Source organism: Pteronotus mesoamericanus, unplaced genomic scaffold, assembly GCF_021234165.1.
Source record: "Pteronotus mesoamericanus isolate MK-2021 breed Mesoamerican mustached bat unplaced genomic scaffold, CSHL_Meso_final contig_163, whole genome shotgun sequence".
Lineage (NCBI taxonomy): Eukaryota > Metazoa > Chordata > Mammalia > Chiroptera > Mormoopidae > Pteronotus > Pteronotus mesoamericanus.
In genome coordinates, this window is record NW_026555064.1 from 5,389,716 (window position 1) to 5,409,954 (window position 20,239).

Below are 20,239 nucleotides of genomic sequence, written 5' to 3' on the forward strand. Positions count from 1 at the left end.
AAACAAAACCTCCACATTTCAGACCCTGCAGTTACAGCCCAGCAAAGGAAGATGTGAATTAGGCCACATGTAAGTGCCAAGTACACAATAAAAATACCAAAAACACCCTAGCAAGACACAAGGGACGTGCATGGAAAGATGTGAGCACACAAGGCAGTAAGTATGAAATGATTTCTATACACAGTCAAAGAGAGGAGTCAAGGAAATACAGGGGAAAAACGCTGCACCCTAAAGAAATGAACGCGAACAGACACTTGTGACTCATGGCCAAGTGTGCGGGCCCTCCGACCGGCTTCAAGGGTTCACTGAGCTCGAAGGAGACAACTGGGTATCACATTACTCAGAGAAGATCAGGGCTGCGGCCCTGCCACCCAGTGTCGTATTTCCCAGTCTCTCACTCAGCTCCATGGCGGGGAAGACACCCTCATCCCCAAATCTCAGCCAAAGGTGCTGGATGATGAATGCGCAGCATGAGATTCGAGTGTTTATCCCCCGGAGGTAATGATATACCACAGCCTCATGACTGAACGGAGGGTCAGTGCGCCCTCTTCAAAACAGGGCAATGACCAGCTGACAGCCGGTTAGCTTCCTGGGTCTCAGAATTGGCAGAAACCTGTCATTTGAACAATGTTCCCATATGCAACCAATTTCAATCCCTACGATAAAACAAGTCTAAGGGAACCATGATCACTGGGACAAAGACAACAAACTCCACCTCTGTCCCTTACTAGTCCTGTGGCCTGGGGCATCTTCCCTACCCTCTTTGTGCCTCAGTTTCCCTCTCTTTAAAAATATATATCTAACCCACTGGTTTAATGTGAGAATATGAAATATCAGTTATAAAGGAGCTAAAACAAACTCTGGTGCCCACCAATAATTAATGCTCCATGGTCTTTGATCCTGAGAAACGCAAGAGGGTAACTATTGAGTCAAGCCTTCTCTGCAGCCTCTAACCACCAGACACTGCTGAAGCAAAAGCTTCTGCCCCTTATAGGTGCGCAGCCCCCAACAGGAAGTCCAGAAAAGGGCTAACCTCTAAGCAGAATTCACAAGGCTGCTGTAGGCTCACACACTTCTCCAGCTCATTTGTCCCTATTCTTCCTCATACTTGAGCCATCTTAGACCTCAAACTTTCTGAGCCCACCAGAGACTTTGCCACTCATTCAGGTATGGGAGAGGGAACTGGCTTCCAAATCATTCTTCACAGTACCCAGCACCAGACAATATGTCCTGCCAAATGAAGGCACTAGGCTCTACTAGAGATCTCAGTCAGTGGAACCCACGCATTCTGTAACTGGGGCCAATCTGCAACCTTATCAGGCCCTGATCTCCCTATTAGCCAATAAAGACCCTGGAAGGGCCTAGGATTGGCAGTTCATTCCTTTGGGTTAAGTATCACCCTCTCCTGAGCCCTTTTAAAATCTGCACAGCTTTCCTCCCCTTGGTACAAAAGCAAAATGTGCTCACTTAGTCAAGTTAGCAATAAAGCAGATGTGCAAAAAAAATTTGTAACATAAATTCTCTATTTTCTCTTCAAACAATAATCATAACAAAAGAGGTAAAAATATAAGCCACCACCTTAGAGGGTGAATGGACTCCCCCAGTCCCCACAAGGGTTGGGAGCAGTTGGGTGAAGGAGGGATGGGGTTGGTACCCTCCCCCTCCCGGAGTGATAGAAGGGAGGGTAAAGGGAAAGAAAAAAAAGGAGGTGAATACAAAGTATGCCTGTGACTGCTACCATCTAATTTCTAGGTGTCAGCCAAATTTCCACAAGTGTGTTAAATATGCGAGATGATTTTTCTCATCTTTAGACAAATCATTCATGGCACGCCGTGGTATACTGAGCCACAAATCAAACTGAAGGGGTACTTCTGGCAAAAATTCATCGACTTCCTAAAAAACAATCATGCAAGCAATAGGCAAGTAATTTTAAGTGCCATTGTTGTCTATGGGAAACCTCTCTTGGTTTGCCCAACTTAAAGGAAGCAAGTTCTTCCTTTCATGGACAAGAATAAATATGGTTTACCAGCAAGCACACACACAGTCTAGAGGTGACATGCACAAGGCTGTGAAGGAGAATGGGATTTTGAGCAACTAACAGCAAGTCTGGGGAGGCAGATATCTCTGCCGCGTAACAGCACCTTGGAGCACCACCTGAGAGAGATGTGTCGGGTACCCTGACATTAGGGTAAACCAAGTCAGGTAAGACAGCAGGATCTAGCAGCCAGAGCGCAGGCTGAGTTGCGCCTCAGGGTGCGCACACTCCACGCTACAAAGGGCTCTTCTAAGAAGCCCCCCATCTTTCTGTGCCTGAAGAGGAGGCCTTCCTTTCCATGTGAAATCTGTAGAGGAAGCCTGTAGCAATGCCTGCTACTTCTTACAAGAGATTTTCTTTTGTAGCAGGGAACTTAAAAGGATTACTTGTCAAGGACCTGCTCCTTCACTTACAATTGAAGAAAACCTGTTTAGAGAAAACTACTTTATTGGGGGAAAAAAATGACTTTGGAACATTTGAAATACCTTGACCTATGATGTAATGTCCTCCGAGGAGACTGAGCTGGCAATTCTTCACTGGTAATGAAGTCACCTATCACCTCACTGAGTGTCCAGGTGAGTAATAGCCCCAGACTGATTGACTGCAATGAATCATACCCACAAGTCATAAACATCAGCAGAAACTCCAGAAATCCAATTCTGCTGCATTGTTTTCTACCTGTCAGAGGCTACAGCTGCACGTACACACTGCCCGCGGGGCAGACCCTCAGCTGCTGTAGGTTTTCCTCAGCAGGTTCGCCCTCCGGTGGCTGCGGTCACGGCGTTTCCGTGCAACAGAGCTCCCGGGCTCCCAGGCGTGGTCACGTACATTCGGACCCCATCTTTCAGGACTCAAGACGAGGCAGGTGGAGGTTTTGGGACAGAGTCATCCCCGTGGGTTAAAACCAGGCAGCCTTGGCACTGCCTCCTTTTTGAAGCGCTGTGTAGTGTTTTAAGGACCCCACAGCCATGCTGGTTTTATTAAAAGGGCTCTTCTCCAGCATTTTCTCAGGTCCAACTCTATTCCATACTGTAAAGCTGGTATGCAGAGATGATAGAGTTAAAAAAACAACTACACACTCAATGAAAACTAAATTTATAAAAACTAAGAAAACAAAGAAAAATCCTATACAGAGGAAATGGTGACACTAATTCAGTGCAACTCCTGGAGGAAGAGTTTTTAATGTTTAGAAAAAAAGTAAGACAGATCAGAAACTAAACACAGTTGCCTAAAAGGCACTCGGTGAGATACAGAGAGAAGTGCGATTTCCAAAAGGAAAGTTTTTTTAATAAACACATAATAATTAAGATGGGATATAAAATGTTTATTCATAATCAAGGCCGTATTATAAGACCCAGTTCCTATCTGTAAGAATTTTAAGATCTATCTCAGCATGAGAGAGGGAAAGATTAGGCCATGTTAGGGACTGAATATGTGTGCCTCCGCCGAATTTCCAGGTTGAACCCCTACCCTCAACCACACGACGGTATGAGGGAGGCAGGGCCTTTGGGAAGCGATCAGGATTAGATGAGGTCATGAGAGCAGAATCCTCATGAATGGGTCAGTGTCCTGGTAAGAGTCACAGAGCCAGCAGTCTGCACACGGGAACGGGGCTCGCACCAGACAGGCAGTCCGCCCTCCACAACTGTGGGAAATAAACTTCTGTTGTTTATAAGCCCCTCAACCAAAGTATTTTTGTTACAGCAGCCTGAATTGACTAAGATAGATAGGCAGGCAGGCAGAATGAGATTTGCTAGAGATATACAGATACACACACACACACATAACTATCACGTAACACTAAAAGGTAAATACGAACTGGTACTAGCAGGCAATAGTTTCCTGATGTCAAGTGTTGGGGACAGACAGAGAAAGGCCGGATCTGGAATCACCCTGTAGACTAGAGGACTAGAGGAAGCTTCCTGAAGGTGAAATGAAACTCGACCCTAAAAGCAGGTCAGATTTAGCTTCAGGACAAAAAAAGAAGGGAGCCATTTCAGGCAGAGGGAACCCAAGTCTGTGTGCGGCACACAAGGGCTGCTGGACGAAAACACACCACCATCCTAGAACAGTTTAGAGGAAAAAAGTAAGATGAGATGTCACTTATCCTAGTTACACTCCTCAGAAAAGCTGTTTACAATCAACAAGATGCCGAGAACCACGGGGCTGTGAGGGACAGCTGTCTGCCTCAGGGCTGGCTGAGCGTCGCCTGGGATCAGGTTGGAAATGCAGGTTTTCAGGCTCCTCCTGAAACCTAAGATTCCCCCTGGGGTGGGGCCTAGCAACGTGGGCTTAACAAGCCCCCCACGTGATCCCGATATGAGCTCAAGTTCAAGCACTCCTGACTTAATGGTAAACTGGACTGCAACGTGCTTTTCAGGTAAATCTTTTAAGAAATATGCACACAGACTGATGGTTGCCAGAGGGTAGTGGGGTTGGGGGTGCTGGGTGAAGAAGGCAAGGGGTTAAGATGTAGAAAACTAGTAGTTACAAAACAGCCATGGGGATGTAAAGCACAGTACAGGGAATACAGTCAATAACACTGTGATCACTGTATGGGGCCGGGGGGTACGGGCAACATCGGGGGGAGGGAGGGGAACACTTTCTAAGGTGTGTGATTGTCTAACCATTCTGCTATACACCTGAAACTAATCGAAAATAATATTGAATGTAAACTGTGATTTAAATAAATTGATAAATAAATAAGATATACAAGAAACAATCTATATACTTAAGCGAAAAATGGATCTATTTTATGTAAGGCACAGAAAAAATTCAAGTTCATGATTTCCAGGCTTCCTTCAACTACTTAACCCCCCACCCCACCCCTTTTTGGCCTCTCTTCTCTCAATGTTGGAATACTTCCCACGATATTTTAAAATTTGTATGAATGGGAAGCTGGGGAATTCACTCCTCATTTGATTTATGACCAACATATCAAGCTCTTCATGTTTCAGGCACGGGCATGCTATGAACTGAGCACTGGCGCTATCATGGCGCACAGTGTCACTTTTCTCCAGAACTGCACGGAAAACACATGACTGACTAAACTGGTCTCCATGACCATGAGAAGTGCTGACTGAAAGAGATAATTAAGAGATCTGATTTTTGCTTTAAACATACATACAAGTACACCAAACTCCACCAGGAGTGCTCAGGATTACAGATGCTAGGTTCCCCGGTACTCACTGCCACTGTTGCTGGGATTACTAAAGAGAAAGAGCATATTCATTCCAGAAAAAAGAACCGCAAACAAGGCCAGCATGTCTGAGTATATGTACATTAAATCTCCAGTACACAGTCTTCAGCAGATACAAATACATATAGGACCATCTTGGAAAAAAATCTCATCTGCAGACTATGATTCCCTATTTTGCATTTCACTTTGATTTTTGGTTACATTTTCAATGTCTTCCCATCGCCCCCAAATTTTAGCATACCAAATTTCTCCCAGCCTCCTTTAATACTTAATAAGTTCATAATGATTTCATGTGACTCCAGCAGTAACTATAAAAAGGCATGTAATGTGAAGAAGACTTTTCAATTCCATTTAAAGCCCCAAGAATGTCCAGCTAGGGTCAAATGACATCATTACCCACAAATTTATTTCAAGCAACTTTTATATTTTTTAAATGTAACTTTAAACACAGGACACCCAGACTCTCTCAGGTTGAATTATAAAAGGAATCTTGGGTGCCATTTGATTGACTAATCAAGTAATGCCATGTAATTATCAGTGGGATTCTTTTTGTTCTTTCTGAGCTTCTGTTTGAAATTTGAGGCTCTTTGATGTCCCTCAACACCACCAGTCCACAATTTACTCCACAGCCTGGTCAGCACAGGAAGACAGACCAGACCCTCTTGCAGTCAACAGGTCCATGGAATTTTGTTTGTATTGGTGTTAGTTGTGCTAATACACCTGAGCTGATCTGTACGTGCCCAGCACTAAACCAAACGGAGAAGATAAAATCAGATATTTCATCCATCAACTGTCAATTATGCAGGGTGCTATGGAGGAAATCGATTTCCTCCATAGCCCTCAAAAATTTATACAACTGAAATATCATTCTAGAGATGGTTTCAACAGTCCATTGGTCACAATGCATGCATTCTCGTGTCTCTACAAGTTTGCAGAACCAGGGAGAAAACATCCTGAGCAGGACAAGAACAGAGTTCCTTTGGGCAACTCTAACCTGGCACGAAGTCACCTTGAAACAGACTGGAAATAGCACCCATCTACCCCTTCCATGCTGGGAACACAAGGCTACTCAGGAAAGGCCTTTTTTATGGATCTTTCTCTCTCTGGCAGCCCCACTGATTAGAGAACAGAGATCTTTAGATCTAAGAGCTTCAGTGCCCACTGGCCATGGGAGCTTCTGAATGAAGCTCACAGCCCTCGTCCCCTCAACACTACACAGAAGCCCAGGGGAACTTACACAGTGGACACCCAGTCCCCGTCGGCGACAAGGTGGTTTTTCTCTGGTCCAGGAAGCCCGTGGACGGCTGAAGTTGTGGGAGATGAGGAGGAAAGTGAGTCTTGGCTGCTGGGAGTTGTGTCCTCCTTAGGAGGGTGGGGACTGTCACCTAGGGAGGGGAAAAAGTAAGGCATCAATTTCCAGACAGAAACTCAGTGGAGAAGAAAGAAACTTCACTAATAATTATACATCATCTGATTCATCAATCAAATTATATCCAAAATTACATTTACAAGTCAGCTTATGAGTATCTGCGGGGTCTCTCTTTAAAGACTTTGTTGTGTTTTTTTAAAAATCAAATATGTTTAAAATATATCATAGATAATACACAGTGAGGAGTGTTTTCCCCCAGGGGGGAAAAAATACACTAATATAAATTAGATCAAAGGGAAGACGAAAGCCTTAATGGCGGCCACAATGACTTCCTGTCTGGAAGAAGCACTGTTATCAATTACAACAATAACCTCACAAACAATTCCAAGCCACACACCAGCACTGCAGGGTCCAACCTTTCTCTTTCTAGTTACCTGACAGCTTTTTAAGCCATTCAATCATCACTTGGCACTTCAGAAATTAAAAAGCTCTAAGGGACCTTGTCTTCTGGGCTGGATTACAATGGAATAGCCCAACTTATTAAAATCCCAGATGGAGAGAAACTTCCATTTCCCTGTGAATATTAGGGAGGACATTATACAAGAATCAGGCCCCTGCAGTGACTCCAGAGGATGATTTTAAACCAAAACTAAAAGGCATTCCTTCCCTGGGTTGCACGAGTTGTTCCTTCACACGGACCGTTTCATGAAATAGGTTTAGTGTCCTGTGTTTGCATTACAATGGAAAATGGCAGAAGAAGGCAGAGAGAGCCCTCACCCCCCACCCCCGAAGCAGCTGTTCCCCTCCACTGTCTTCTTGCCACCCCAGTACCCCAGCTACTACTGCAGACGCACCTGAACTGCACCCATCACGGCCTGGACCCCCGCAGCCAGGCTGACACCCCCACTCAGTATTGACTGTTCGGTGCCTTGCAAAGGCCGTGATGATCCATGAAGATGGCGCTGATCTGGCGTTGGTTTTATAGGTGATGGGTCACAATCAACAGTTGGCCAACAAAGTGCAACATGAAAGCAGATCATGCGTAACGCGGGAGTCCACACCCCCAGGCACAAATAGCTCCTAGCTGATTAAACCTCTTATTTTTCCTCAGGCCTATGTCCTAGAAACACCCTAGGCCTGAATGCCAGGAACAGCAACGAACTTACTCTCAAGAAAACATCTTAGACAGATTTCAAATCTACTAATCATACAGCACAAGAGAAATTCTGGGCTCTGATTAAGCTAGCTCCCAAGATGCTAATCTTGAAAATTGACTGTATGAAATAACTCTTATTTAACTCTGACCCAGTGTACAACTAAGGCTGAGAAAGAGGATCTTAGAAATGGAAATCTAGAGAAAGCGAAGTCAGGGCAGTAGGGCTTCAAGATGGTGGCGAGAGCAGGCGGGTGGAGGAATTCTTTATGGGGCAGTGACGGGGGGACACCTGGACAGCCCTGTGCGGCAGACGAAGCGTGCTGCCAGGCGGGCGGGCGGGCAGGTGCGCGAGACGGTGGGGCACATGAGGGACGTGAGCTCTGGGGGCAGGTATTCTCTCCCTGGTCTCAGCCTCTCCATGAAGCCTCGCTCCGTCCCCACTCCCAAATGCACAATACGGTCGAAGATATGGTATCATTCCTCTTTCAGTCAAGTTGCTTTTTCTACGGCCTTTCACTACAAAGGTGTTTAGCTAATCAGAGTCATTCGGCCCCAAATAGAAGGGCCAGCTGTCTGACCAATGAACTGAAACCCAATAACAGAACAGGATGACTTCCTTTTGACTTAGTTTTGCTCTGGGATAAAGTCCACTTGGAAACAAAGGCTACTTCTTCCCTTGTTCCCCGGGCAGCTCGGGTCCACCCAGCTCTTTTCTGCAAATGAGCCCAAGAACAAGGGGCTGGCCTTTGTCAGGACCCTCCCTGGGGTCCCTCCGTCACCGTGAGCAAGGGCTCCCTTCGAAATTAAGAACACATGACGTGTGAGCCCAGCACGGGGTCTCGAGTAAACCCTGAACGTGTACCCACACGACCACTGCCAATTCAGGGCTTGGCTAGAAGGAGCAAAACATGACCAGCTCTGAGGCAGACCGGGTAACCTTAACAGCGAGCCAGACGTGCGAGCCTCCCTGGCCTCGGAGGCTGGCTGCTGGCCTTCCGCTCTCTTGGGCCCCATTCCCTGGCCGCAGGGCAGGACATAGCAAAAGCAGCAGATGAGCGTCTGTCTGGGGCCAGCTTAGGCCCCGACGCCCTCCTCCAAGGGGAAACCTGCCAGTGAGAAGCAACTGTGGGGAACTGGGGAGCAGAGGCCGAAGGTTACTTTCAAGAGACACCTGAACGGCTTTTACAGCCAGATACCCCAGCTCATCAACACTGTCTGCAGTCTCATGCCCCAGCAGCCTGACACAACGCAAACCATCATTATTCAGCACGCCAAATCGCTTTCTATTAGGAGAATCTCTCTCTTCCTCCTGCCAAACAGTGGCGATCCGACCCCTCGAGTGAAATCAATGCTGGCAGGAGGACTATGTGTATAGAACCTAATCACACATGGCGATGCATCACCTTGCTTTCCACAGGCACAGAATTCCTTTCACCTCCACGACTCAGGAATGAGCTTGTCTGCCTGAGAATCACTGCCTCCAAGGAGACACTGACATCAGGCGCATGAACGCTAAGTATGTACACACATGCCTGAAACATGAGTTCACCAAAATCAAACCACAGCTTTTTACCTACCATGAATATAATACGATTTCACAGAAACAAAAATTCCATGTTCAATGATTTCTGGAATGGAGATTTTTTGACTCCTCTGAAACTAACTTGTACTTGAGAATGAAAGTCAGATGCTCTCATCGTTTCTCACATTCCACCCGAGCGCCACACACCTTCCTTCCCAAGCTGTTACCCTTGAACAGGCTTCCACAACACAGGCGGGTCACCTGGATGCAACCAGGTTGTTCCAGGCAAGTGAGCCAAACTGGTGCCGAAGAGCTCTTGTTATGAACAGACTGCAAGATAAGAAACTCATTGGAACTACCACCACCTAGAAAATGACTTCCTCACAACATCCAGCTTAATTCCCACTGCCTCCAGCAAAGCCCCTGCCAACCACATCCCCTGCCGCCTCCCTCGCCTTTCTCACAATTGCAAGCAGAAACCAAGTTCGCCTTTCACTGCCATCTCATAGCTCCGTAACCTGGTTTTAGTGCCCCATTTCTGGTATGCCTTTCTTGAGGATGGAGACCATGTCCCTGGGTTAGTGATCCTTAAAGGACACACGGCCGTGCCTGGCAAACCAGGAGTCCTCAGGAACTCACTGCCACGCGAAACAGCATGAACACAAAGCCTCTGCCTGTAGGAACTAGGGAGTGAAAAGGCCTACAGACCTCTGAGTGTTGTGACAAAACCTGCTCACAGCTTCCAGTCATCCTCCTCTCCCCTTTCAAGCAATACCACTCTCTAATTTCCTATATCCGATCCATAAGCACCTATGCACTGAGTTTCTACTTATGTACAAGTCACACCACGGATGCTGAGGTATAAAGGTGAAGAATCAGTCCCTAGCCAAAGTTGCAGAAGAGTCAGATAAAGACAAACAGGCAGAGGGTGATACACGCTGTAATGTGACTGTACCAAGCAGCTCTGAGACCCAGAGAATGGAATTTCCTAACCTGCCAGTGGTGGGCGGAAGCCATGGGAGTCAGGCAACAGGGAGAAGAAGAAATTGTCGCCAAACTTTTGAGCCAAGAACCCCTCGTAGAGAAAATATCCAGACCGAAAGCCTAGAAATAAGAATGTGGCAGTTTTCAGAGCTACGAGTAGTTGGATTTGCCTAGAGAAAAGGATCCAAGGCAGAAAGCAGGAATATGAAGAGGGTAAAGAGCTTGGAATGTACCAAGGGATGTGAATTTGCTCTACAGGCACTGGGAAGGTACTGCAGAGCTTAGGCAGGTTAGAAAATGATCCAGAGAACGGAGTCAAGAGGTATTCAGGCAGGGCAGTCATTGGAACTTTGTGAATAAAGTGAAGGAGAAGGGGGACCCTCAAATTCTTGGCTTAGGGGCCTGGGTGGATGGTAGAATTATTAAATGGAATAGGGAATTCAAAAAACCAGGAAAAGTGGGGTGTGAGAGATAATAGCCCCAGTTGTAGATATCTTGGGCCTGAGGTTTCAATAAAAATTCCAGGTGAGGATATCTAGAGGACAGTTAGTTACACAACCTCAAAGCTCAGGAAAGAGCTCTAGGAGAGTTTTACTGATTTGCGAGTCATGTAGATAGAGCTGAAGTCATTGCACTGGACGGAGAGAACAAAGAAGAAAATGTAGAAATGTGTAAGAGAACCTTGGAGGAACTTCGGATGCAAGGAGCAGGCTTCTACTCAAAGCGGTACGGGTGGTGGTGGGCAAGGTGGGGGGTTGTGGTGGTGATAGTTATTATTTTAAATACAGGAAAGTACTATTTTACAAATATTTAAGATTCCCCCATGGATAGAGATTCTCATAAAAATTGGACAAAAAAAGCATTCAAGAGGGCCTGCCTTTCCCGACAGCTACTGATTGCACCGTTTAGTCTGATTTCTTTATGACCCTGAGCATATGGAAGGAAAGAAGGAAAGGAGGAGGGAGGGAAGGGGGAGGAGGAAAGGAGGAAGGGAGGGAGGGTGGAATCAACCATCTATTAGCTGACCTGGAGTCTATCAAACGTCACAGGCATGCGCGGCCGACGGGAAGACAACTGCGGCCTGCTACGGCGGTTCCACCGGCACACGCACGCTGCTCCTGTCAGGTCAGACTATCACAGGAGCGTCTAAGTGTCAAACAGCTCATCACTAGGATCAAAGAAAGATTTACTGAGAGCCAAGTACCGACATTTACAACACAGAAACATTTATACAAGAAAAGGCAGTCCTCCTTCCACATGTGCCCCACAACAAAAACGTGATAAAATAACGTTTTAAAAATAAATAAAAAGATGTCACTGTACTCAAAAATGGTTACACGTCTCTGTGAAAAAGAGACAGAAAGGGAACAGCGGTTCAGAAGGCAGGGGAATGCAAGCCAAAGGCCTCCTGGCTCTGGGATCCAAAAGAACCAGCAAGACCATTAAATCCTTTGGTATCTTTGTACAATAAACCTATAATACACCTGGGGTGGGGACAGGGAGGGAGCTAAAACCAGGCTCTCCGTGTGAAAGTAGGGGGCTGGGAGACGCTCGCCACACCAAATGGAGGTCAAAAATCTATGATCAAGTTCCCCACTCGTCTGGGGATCTGGGTGTGACATGTGCACCCCTTCATCCACAGAGTGAGACATATACGCAGGAATGCAAAGGCCTGGCTCTGAACCAATGCACCTAGGTGAGCCTGGTGGAGGAGGCAAGAGCCAGAAAGGACGCGGAAAGAGGAAGGAAGAGGAGCCGCCTCCGACTCATCGAGACCACGTTTACATACACGTTACCCTCTTCCCGGTGCGCTTGTAAACCACGAATCTAAGACAGAGAGAACACTAACCCAGTCAGAAAATGCAACAAATAAATCAGAGATTTGAAATATGGAGAATAGAAGTGAAACTGCCAACATCCAGGTCCCAGAAGATAAAAGAAATTGAGAGGAAAAAATATGAAGACATAATGACCAATTCATCAAAACTAAAGAACCTTCAAAGATCTCAATCCAAAGGACTCAGAGTGCCAAACAGGGGAATAAAGAAAATACTGCTTTAAGATACATTATTGCAGAATTTAATACTATCAAATACAAAAAAAATTCCTGACAGAGCAGATCACATTAAAAAAAAAACCAGACTGACACCAGAGCTCTCAACAGCAGCATCACTGAATGCACAACAGTACTGAAGTACCATTTTTAAAGCATTAAAGAATTTTGAGCATAGAATTATATATTCACACTGCCATTCAAATGTGAGGTCATAAAAAACATTATTATACATAAATTATCCACGGTTTGCACCCAAAGTACTATATTAATAACACTCAATTTTTTAAGTATTTAAATAAAAGCAGTACAAGATATTCAACAAACTTGATAATGTCTATTGTTATCTTTTAAAACTCGAGGGCAAAAGAAAAGATAAAAACATAACCAAAGCGATCCAGAATGAAAATTCTAGAAAATAGCAACATGGTGAGGGTGGGCAGCCCAGAGGGAGATGAGAGTCAATTAAATCATTTGTCTTATTAGGGTGAATAAAGAAATACAAGTAATTTAGTTTAAGAAAACAAAAGATAAATTATAAGTCCCAAAATAAGGGAAAACTTAGAAACAAAAAAAAGAACATATATCATTGGAAACAGAAGAACATTTACTTTTTTTTCCCCAAGAAAAAGCAAGAAAGAAAAACATGTAACAAAATTCATTAAATAAAAACTATAAAATGACAGAAATCCTAACATAGTAGTAATTACGATATATATATATAAAGGGAGTCAACTCACCAGTTAAAAAAATCAGTGACTCTCCAAATGCATATTTTAAATCCAACAACAGGTTAACTACAAGGAACATACTTAAACAAAAAGAGATTGAAAAGTAAAAAAGTAAATAAATATACTAGACAAATACAAACCAAAGAAAGACAATGATCTTAATAATCTGAAGGGACTAGACAAAGAACATGTATGAATGACCCATGGACATGGACAACAGAGTTGGAATTGACTGGGTAGAGGGGGGTAGAAGGGGGTAACGGGAGAAAAACTGAGACAACTGTAATAGAATAAACATGATTTAAAAATTAAAAAATAAAAAATAATCTGAATGAGAGACAAAGAGTCATCTTATAGTGATAAAAAGACAAGATGATCAAACAAGAAGAAAAGTATTTAAATGATACTGCCTCAAGGAAAAATAGAACCACAAGGAAAAACAGAAAAATCAATAATTGTGATTGGAGATTTTAACATACTTCTCTCTGATACTGTTATTGGGTAGGAAAAAAAGAGAGATCTGTAATCAATAATACAAAGCTGACCTATTTTATACACACAGACACATACTTAATGCATAAAATATTTATGAAGGAAAACTAAAGTCTTATAAAAATTCCAAAGACTAAATAGAACGCATACCAGACCAAATATTCTCAGGCCAAAATCACAAAATGCTTAGAATTTTAAAACTTTACTGAAATATATTTGATGTCTTTTTAAATTTTAGTTTACTCACTCAACAGGGATTACTTCAATGCTATAATTAATATACACAGGCTATTGCATAAAGTGAAAAGCTATTACTCATAACTATTATTTTTATTATCTACTTGTATGTAAGGCTTTCTGGGGAAAAATAATCTCCCAAATCACAGTGGACATTGGTGAAAAACTGTGGTTTAATATACAAAAATTCACCCTAAATACAGATAAATAAATCTCAAAGCTAAATAATCTATTTTACTTTGAGGGTAGCTTCAACAAAAACCAGGTGGGCTCCACCCTGACTGGTGTGGCTTAGTTGTTTGGGCATCACCGTGCATAGTGAAAGACTGATGGATCAATTCCCCCATGTGAGAGGCACACACGAGAGGCACGCAATTAATGTTTCTCTCACATCAATGTGTCTCTCCCTCTCTTTTTCCCTCCCTTCCCCTGTCTCAAATAAATGAATGAATGAATGAATGAATGAATGAATGAATAAACAAACAAATAAATAAATATCAGGTGGGCTTTTAGCAGTGCAGAGTAAACAGAACTGCTCTGATTAACTGCACCCTACCCTCCTCTCCCCTTGTGCCTGGATTCAGTCTCCTGTCATTCTTCATTTTCTGTCTTTTACATTGGACAGCCAATAATAACCCATAATGTCTTGCTTAGAGTAATTCAACGTCTTTGCCCAAATGGTGTGTCTGCTCTAATGATGCTCTATCCAAGGGAGACTAGAGCACCAAAAAGTCAGGCTTAACTGCCTGAAGCTGAAGAGAGCTCAGGAGGTGAGGAAGAGAAAGGATACGCTCAAGGATAAGCGTCCGCTGGGTACAAGTCTCAGTAGTCGACAAACTAACGGCTCTGGGATGACGTGGACAGGAAGAGGCTTAGAATGGGGAGGGAATTACAAAACACTGCAGCTGGAGGAAAGTTATATTTGTTTGTTTTGCTGGCTTATGTAAGCCTATTCAAAACATAACCTCTGAATTAAGCAGGAAATATTCATGTTGCCCTCGTTTCCACCACCATGTGGCAAATATTATGACATCAATAAAATCTCCTTCAAACCATAGTCGTCTTTGCTCCAAATGTTACCGAGGACATAGGGTGCACAGAAAAGGAGGGGAGTGTGTAGTATCAAGAACAGTACTCCCAAACTCACATCATATATATTCTGACATATTTTGCTAAAATAAAGCCTGAGTTGTTATATTTTACTACGTCAAACTAGTTCCTAATGCTACACTGACTAGTATAAATTACAGGAAGCCAACACTTGTTTCCCCTGCCCTCAGCTCAAAATGTCGTTGAACTTGACATTGTAAATAAAACCTAAATCTGAACAACTAATATGGAAGTGTTGTGTAAAAAATTAAGCTAAACCTACCTAAGAGCTGGTTAAAAGCTTCAGTTATATGAAATGGTAGAAAGCAAGCACGTCTCCATGGATTTTCATAAAGCCAACATGATAGCTAGGATGAGGCCAACAATGGAATTTAATGGATGATGAAGCTCAAAAGATGTAGTTATTCATTCTTTAATGACCAGCTGCATCGGAACAGTAGCACGCACTAAGCAGTGCTGATTGTTGAAATGTGATTAATATAGGTCAAAGTGACTTGACCTAGTGACTTGACTCATGAGAGATGAGATATCATAGACCTGTCATACTAGCTCAGAACAACAACTTATCTAGAATGGAATTCCACTTTTAACAAGGACAGCCACAGACACTCTAGTTGTGCATGGCCTCACCTTTCCTACCCAAGTCTTACAAGTATCATCTACTCACTTCCAAATCACCATAGTCAGTGAAGCATTCAGGAGTTCTGACCAGCTTGTAAAGGAGGTTGACTTCCAGAACAGCTACTGCTCACCACTGCTCCAAAGCTGGGGGGAAGGGGGGTGGATCACAGTTTTGTCCAGTATTTTGTTTTTGCATCTTGCCTTTAGCACTAGCATTCCCATAATTATTAACCTACAGACACCAGGGTGGCCAAGTAACCAACCTTACTGCAAGACTGAGGAAGATGGGGAATGGCCACACCCAAACATCATAGAAGAACAGTGTGCCTTGCCTCGTGGCATTATCTACGATGGTTTTGTCCAAGTAGGCTACTCCTTGGTCACTGAAGAAAAGTGAACAGGCTTGTTTCTACACAACCTGCCCAGATGCTCAGCTGAGTGAGAATCTTGTGGAGCTCCATGACCTTCTCTAACAGGAAGCTGCAGTATAAAAACAGTATGGCCAGTACAGAGCAGAGCAAGAGCAGCATGGCTGAGCAAAGGCATGGTCAAGTCCAAAACCCAGGGGACCCTCACCAGCCAAAGAAAATCCAGCACTCCCTTCACATCTTCCTACAATATATGCTAGTCAACTTGAACTAAAATGATTGCAATAACTTGCTTTAAGAGGCACTATCCGTGGTGCCGTTACACAAGTAAGATCTATAGAAAGAAAAAGTCCTAAGTAAGACAAAAAAAGTGAGTTTCTTTCTTAAACTAAGCAGAATAATGAAGATAGGTTAGGGAACTCAAAGTTTGACTTGAAAATTGAACTTTTAGAATTGCTAATGTAATTGCTTGTATCTTTCTTTAAAAAGCAAACCCCAGCCTACCACTCAAAGAGAATTCTTTACTGTCCTTAAAGTAAGTGGTAAATAATTACTATTAAAAAAAGAGAAAAACAGTCTAGACTCTTTGATCAGAAAACCTTCCCTAAGTTTTACACTAGGGGAAAGGAGGTGGGGGTAAGAAATTAACCCTGCCAACTGCCCATTAAGGAAAGAAAGCTAATTGTGTTTCTCAGCAGTGGGAGGTGCACTGGGAGACAAGTTCTAATTGCCGAGCAGAAGGAAAGGCTTCTAAAGTCCCACTTACCCCAATTCTCAGTTCCACTGCAAGTGAAATCAACGCCATGCTGGGCAGAGGGCAAGATGTCCCAGTTCCTCTCATTCCATCGTGCACTCATCAAACAAGACTGACCATAAGGAAGCTAAGCGATATGCAGATCTATGGCAGTCAGTTGCTAGATGAGAATAATTCAGCCAGGTAATACAAGGCCTCCAGCTGAAATCGTGAGTATGAAAGGGAAACAGGACTCTCAGAGGAATGGTCTCCCACCCCCAATAGCAAGAGCACAAAAACAGAACTACACGCAGATATGCATCCCCCCACCAAAAAAAAAAAAACAAAAACCCAAATAAGAGAAAAGGCAACACCTGAACCATAAATTAAAATGCCGCATTAGGGCAAGAAAAGGTGCAGTGAAATGCCATAAAATTATACAGCAGATTTTATTTTCTGTTGTCCAAAGATTTAAAAACTTAAGCATAACGCTTGCCCAAAAAAGCTACCAGACAGCTAGGATTGTCAAAAGAGTATGCTAAGAAAAGCTGATGAGGGATTCAGCTGTGTTATAATCTTATGACATAAAACACAGGCTCCGTTAGAACGTCAGAGCAGCAGCTAATAGGCATTAGGTTACAATGCCAGGAACCACCTCTCCAACTTGCAAAGGTCAATGGAAGTCAGTAGCAATTCAATTATAAAATGAATAAGACCAGTTCAGTTGCAATGTCAATAGAAGTCAAAGCAAATTGCTCTACTCTATAAAGCAGAGCGCATTTTTATATCATAATCACAGACCTGAGGCATTATTTACAGACTGAGATTTCTGCCTACATAAACAAACAAAAAATATAACCACCATATACTATTATGCTTAGGAACCAAAAAGTAATCAGATACTGTCTTCCATAAACTTCTGAGGAAGGCTGACACCGTGACAGCTCAGGAAATTTAGGGCAGGGTGCTCGGAACACAAACCCCAGCCCAGGAGAGACAACGAGGGCTGTTGGACTCCGCGCTCTCTACACTTCCTCTTCCCCCACCAGTCTACGCACACAGAGAATGTTAATTACTATCAATCCCCAGATTAAGACGCCAGCAACCAATAAGACTATTTATTATGCAGGACAGAAATAATCAAAAATAAAAGACTAAGTCTCACTTTCTATAATGTTAAGCCCTCTACTTCATATATCAAGCCTTCAAGAAAATATAAGCGAAAATTCTGGAGTATTTACTACCTATTGGGTGGTGTACAGCCATTAACTCATTTGTTCTCAGCAAAAACCACATAAAATTTTCTTGCCCCAAATGCATGAGGCTTAAAGGAGAATTAGCCAAGATCATAAAAGATAGCAAGAAGTGACAAAGATTTAAATCCAGGTTAGTTTGAATCCAAATTTAACCACAATTGACCATTCAATAAAATTCTTTGCTGCTTAAGTATTTCCAGTGATAAAGGTCCCCAAAATGCTAGGACAATATGATTCTGAGAAAGCAGCCCAGGCAGAAAGTGAAAGATATTATCAAATCTAACAGGAAACCACCAAGCAGCAAGTGCTACCCATTCTCAATGTGGTGCCAATCAAGTCTCCCCAGGTCAACTCATGCTTCAGGGGGGTCCATATCCTTTTACCAGAGCTCTGCTTCATTCTTCCTCCTTCAAAATCTGAAAGCTACACTCCACACACCAAGCACCGAGCACAGCTTGCATCAGCATTAAGCTGAAATTTCATAACTTAAATCCTATATATATGTGTGTGTGTATGCCTTTATCTGCATGTATATGCACATGTATGTATAACAAGGAATACTCTGTAGGAGAAAGAGATATGTAGAAGAAGAAAATCATCACAATCCCAACCCCTAAGGAAAACTATTGTCATGACTGATTAGTATTCTTCCAAATTTATTTGTAAGCTTACACATCTATTGACATTTTCCTTTAGAAGTGAGATTACACAGAAAACTCTGTTTTATAACTTGATTTATTCATTTGAAGGGGGGGGAGAGAGACTGACAGACAGGCAGACATCGATTTGCTGTACCGCTTATTCAAGCATTCGTTGGTTGATTCTTGTATGTGCCCTGATCCGGGACTGAAACCGCAACCTTGGTGTAGCGGGACAATGCCCTAACCAACTGAGCGACCCGGCCAGGACACACACAAAATTTTTTAATGAAAAGACAGAATCATTCTTAAAATTTTTTAAAATAATACATCAATACATTGATTGAAATGCACAGAATCCCTCTGACTTCACTGCGGCACTTGCATCCAGCCTCATGAGGGTGGTCAGGCACCCAGACTCGGGACCAGACTGCTGGGATCCAAGCCCGGCCTTGTCACTAACCAGCTGTGAGACTGGGTGAGTCGCTGACCCTCTCTGTGCCTCGGTTGCCTGACCTATAAAATAGGGTTAATAATATGCCTATGGAATTGTTCTGATTACCTAACTTTAACACATATTGCTGAAAACAATACCTGGCCTGTAATATGCGGTATGTAATTTCACTATTATTACCCTCCAAATTTTGTGACCTCTTTTTACATTTACTTAAAAATTTAAGAAAAAGAGTATATCTCTAAAATAACGACGATAATCAATAGTCAGAGAGTTAAGGAATCATTAGTTCTAGTCTTACCTAAAGAGAAAAATTAAATCATGACCATAACTACATTTCAAGCTCAAAAAATCATGCTGCTGATTTTAAAGAATATTAGTACATGCAAAACTGAAGCCCAATAATTCATTTTAATAGGCTGGAAGATTTTTTTGCCTCCAAGGGTGACGCTGGACTCCCAAATATGGCCCAGAAGGCACACGGGGTGCCCTTCAAAGCAGAATGAGCACCCAGAGCCACACTGCAAAGTTGCTACCCAGAGCTCATCAAAGGCAACCCAGACACAAGTAGTTAACAAGAGTATCCTCCACAGTCGCTCAATCTCACATCTGTTCTTTTTCTTCCATAGCTGGTAAGGATTCAGTGGGTAAAAATTAACTGGCCACAAATTTGTTTTGTTATATTAATTGCCAACAGCACCCTTATTTCCTGGTAATTTGCATCACGGTCCATAGGAATTTTCTGAGTGATAGAAGTCACTTGGAATTGGCCACGCTGAGATAACACCTTCTCCTGCAAGATTTCTGCTCATCTTCCCAGCTACCCAAGAAAACGTTCAAATCAGTCACTCCTGACAGCCTTAAAAATTCTATTTCATTCAGGATAAACAATACTTCGGTTGGTTTGAAAAGATGTTTCTTAGACAGCCTGGCTACCTCCTACGCTGTAAGAGTTTCAAAGAGGGCTATAAAGAGAGTGACAGCTGCTTGAATTCAGAACTAGAAATTAAAATAAAAGCTATTAGAAGTGAAGAAAAAAAACCCACACCACAGGGAGACAAGCTTTAAAGAATTTTTCTCCCTTCTATAAATTCTAGTTACCTGCCATGAACTTATTTTCATCATAGAAGCAGCTATGCATTTTTAAAGGCGTTAAATACGCTTTTTTTCTCCTCCAGAGAAAGGGGAACATGTTCATCCCACACCGAAGCCAAGTTAAGATCATACAGGAAGTCATATAAGAAGTTGCCTGGCGCTTTGTCATTAACATTAGGAGGGGCT

General features: G+C 43.1%; 1 protein-coding gene across 4 annotated transcripts in view; it reads right to left on the minus strand.

Moving 5' to 3' along the window:
• ARHGAP10 (Rho GTPase activating protein 10) overlaps positions 1 to 20,239 on the minus strand; it is a 241,326-nt gene that overhangs the window by 14,755 nt on the left and 206,332 nt on the right. For all 4 annotated transcript variants that reach the window (XM_054562719.1, XM_054562717.1, XM_054562721.1 and 1 more), the window contains one exon: positions 6,472 to 6,619. In XM_054562719.1, the coding sequence (XP_054418694.1) occupies positions 6,472 to 6,619 (148 nt within the window). The remainder of the gene's footprint in view (positions 1 to 6,471; positions 6,620 to 20,239) is intronic.